The sequence below is a fragment of the Nicrophorus vespilloides genome, unplaced genomic scaffold (assembly GCF_001412225.1).
Source record: "Nicrophorus vespilloides isolate i.1.1-1 unplaced genomic scaffold, Nicve_v1.0, whole genome shotgun sequence".
In the NCBI taxonomy this organism is placed as follows: domain Eukaryota; kingdom Metazoa; phylum Arthropoda; class Insecta; order Coleoptera; family Silphidae; genus Nicrophorus; species Nicrophorus vespilloides.
In genome coordinates, this window is record NW_017096099.1 from 37432 (window position 1) to 40939 (window position 3508).

General features: G+C 30.8%; 1 protein-coding gene across 1 annotated transcript; it reads left to right on the forward strand.

Annotated features, from left to right (window-relative positions):
* Window positions 1-2745, forward strand: LOC108569543 (extensin-1-like). The gene is made up of 3 exons (XM_017931128.1): window positions 1-546; window positions 1334-1726; window positions 2511-2745. Exons 1-3 carry the CDS (start codon window positions 535-537, stop codon window positions 2640-2642), a joined length of 537 nt encoding a protein of 178 aa, XP_017786617.1. The 5' UTR covers window positions 1-534; the 3' UTR covers window positions 2643-2745.
* The last annotated feature ends 763 nt before the right edge of the window (window positions 2746-3508 follow it).

A 3508-nucleotide genomic window follows, 5' to 3' on the forward strand; every position in this document is an offset into this window, starting at 1 on the left:
TTGGAATTGGTGTAGTTAGTTTTGAAATACTTAAGTTTTTGGATCTAAATTAATGTTAATGGTTTTGCTTCCCACAGAAATATTGCGAGTTTTGCGTTGCGTTGGAACGAGATCAAAATTGGAATTGCATTAGTGCGGCGATATCTTTTTGCACGTACGATACAGATGTTTGGGAGGGTGATTCGGGTTTACGTAACTGAAAATAAAAATAACCACCAGGAATTTGTCTTTGAGAATAGGTGGTGAGGCGACTGTGTAAATCAGAGGTTTATTTGATTATATCTGGGTTAAAATTGCGTCAGTTTTTTTTTGAATGTGTATAAACGAACGTGCGTTCCGAAACAATTCCAAGGAACATAGCATAGCATGATCCTACCACTGTCGTTGCATTCTAGTTAGGTAACAGCCCGGTCCCTACTTTATTTTTCTCCAACCACATGTATTGCTTCTATATAAAGGGTTGATGATTTTAATTTACTTCAGTGACTTCTCTTTACTCATATCAAACACAGTATTCTTTTACATATTTATACAATGTTCAAACTGGTAAGTTTTAAATATTTGATTATTTTTATTATATATTTACAATTTTCTAGTTAACTCAAGTTTATACAAAATAGGAATATTATTGAAAATATTATTAACAATTTAATTATCTTAAATTGTCGTACTAGTTTATGATTATAAAAGATTTTAATTTTATTAATTTTTTTTAATAAAATTTTGATTGTTTTGTTTATAATAGCATTTTATAAAAATATTTTTTATATCTAACATGTAAATTATTAAAGAATTACAATAAAATTTGGTTAATGGTGGTACTATCATTAGTTGGTAATATCTATAACCTTCGATTTCAATTAGTTTATGTTTATTTTAAACACGCCTGTCTACATAATAAAATTATTGATTTCAATATCAACTAGTGAGCTCTTGAAGGTGTAAATAGTTGTACATATGTAGTATCAACAATTTCAAAGTAGTTTCTCCTAATTAAGGTGTAAATAGCTTACTTCATTAAATATTGATATTTTAATTGTTCTGTGAATTACACCAGAGGTTCCCAAACTTTTGTGTGTCGTAGACCCCTTGCCCTGTTTTTCGGTTTTGGGTAGACACCCTATTTACCTGATATTGATTTTTTGTAAATTTGTTATTTATATTGGGACATCTATTAATTATTAAGATCTTTGCTCTGAGACCCCCAAATTGTTTTTTCGCAGACGTAGACCCCTTGCAGGTTGTCATAGACCCCTGTGGTTCGATATAGACTACTTTGGGAATCACTGAATTACACAATTGTTAAATGGAATAACATGTTTTTACTTTTTAGGTATTCTTGAGTTTGGCTGTAGCCGCAGTGTACTCAGCTCCTGGATACCCTGACCTACATGGAGGTGGTTACTCCTTCGATGACGCCCAGTTATTCTCAGCACCGATCCTGAAGTCTGCACCAGTATTTACACAGACTTACATCAAAGAGGCGGCTCCGGTGTACTCAGCTCCGATCCTGAAAGCGGCGCCCGTATATGCAGCTCCTGAACCTGTCTATTCCTCGCCCATTTACAAGACATTCTCGGCTCCGGTCTACGAGAAAACAGCTCCGGTCTATGCTGCCCCAACAATAATCAAGGCCGCCCCTGTGGTTAAGGCTTACGCTCCAGCAACGAGTTACGCCTCTGTCACTTCCTACAACGTTGCTCATGCCCCCCCGACTGTTGTCAAGGTAAAATATTCTATAATTCAAACACAAGAAAAAAATCGATTGCTTTAAAGAAATCCTAAGTAAACATTTAGTGGAATATGTAATTTGTTTACACGAGGGTCTCGCGTTTCTCGAATAAGTTATTGACTCAAGTCTTTATACAATCTAATTATTGTTCATGTGTATTATACAGCTTATGCATGGATATACTTGAAGTGAAGACTCGTAACACTAAGTATATTTTAGGAAGTTTTATTAATAACCTTTAAAATCTTGGCATTAAATTTGCAAAAATTTATCTAAAACCATTCCCAATTTTTATTATTTTATTATTAAATTGATTTTGATATTAGTTTTCACGAATTGACATACGCCAAATTTCAAATATCAAATTGATATTATTTATTATTCTAGTTACCACGAATTTTTTTTTTCATCAAATTAACAATCTGCAATTGAATATTTATTAAGTAAATGATTATTTTTATTGATGATATATTTGGTGGAGGTGCTGGGTCATTTTGTTTCATTACCGTTGTATTTCGTAAGAATAACATTGCTTTTTATGTAATCAATTTCTTGCATAAACTAAATTATTTTTGTATATATTTTGTCAATATACATTTATTTAACAAACAAACTATATACAAAGCATGACGGACTGTAGCAAAGAAATCAATAATTACATATATTATTTATAAAACTTTTGATAGTAACAACTTTGTGGTAATTTCTAATATTACTGTTTATTATATAATTGTATTTGTTGTTAGTCTGAAATAATTATTTATTTTTTTATTTCTAGACCATCGTCGCCCCTCAGCCCGTTTACAAAAGTATTATTGCTCCTCAACCTCAAGTTTACAAGATCGCAGAAGCTCCATCATACAGTCACGACTTTTCATCGTACGGCCAGGATTTGCATTCCTATCACTGAAACGGAAATTTGGTCCAATTTCCTCAACACTGTAAATAACCAGAAACGGCATTATGCAATTATAATTTATGTAAAATAAAGGATTCAAATAAAGTTAAGTGCAATCACCAAGTTTATTTCTTTTTTTTTAAATTATTTTTTCTTCTTTTGCATCAATATTTATACACGTACAATCGATATACGCCTGTGTACATATTTTGAAAACGAAATTGTCACGTTTTCTATTTATTCATGGGTGAAGGTGAAAACATGCATACATATTTTATTACGTGAACGTTATTGCTTTTTCTACTTAACGCGCTTTAAGCATTGTCAATCGATACATTCCACAAATTAGAACTGATACATTATTTAATATATTTTCCGAGTAATCTTTAAAGAGGGTTTTGTGGTAGTAATAATTTTTATATAATAATTCCAAATAATTGAATTATACTCAGAAATAATGGACATTACTATCTGAGTATAATTCAATTATGTAGAAAAATAATTACTATTCATTGGATTTATGACTTTTTCTCAAATATGCATACAATTCTTGTTTAATTAATATTTACTACTCCAAATATTTTATTTTTTCTCTGAGTCAAACATGTAACCTACTGAGACAGGTCAAAAATATTAATATTTCTTGCTTTAAATGGAACAATCGATACAAAAGAAACAGACTGAGCTTTTGTATGATTTATTTAACAATGATGTCGTGAATGATTGAAAATAAAGGTGCATGACAAGTGTGTACTTACAACTTTTAATTGGGTGATACAGTCAACCTTACAAGTCTAGGCGAGTACACTACATTATTATATAAAATTCTATAGAAATATAGCAGTTAAAATCAATGTTATTAAAAAAATAAATTACAT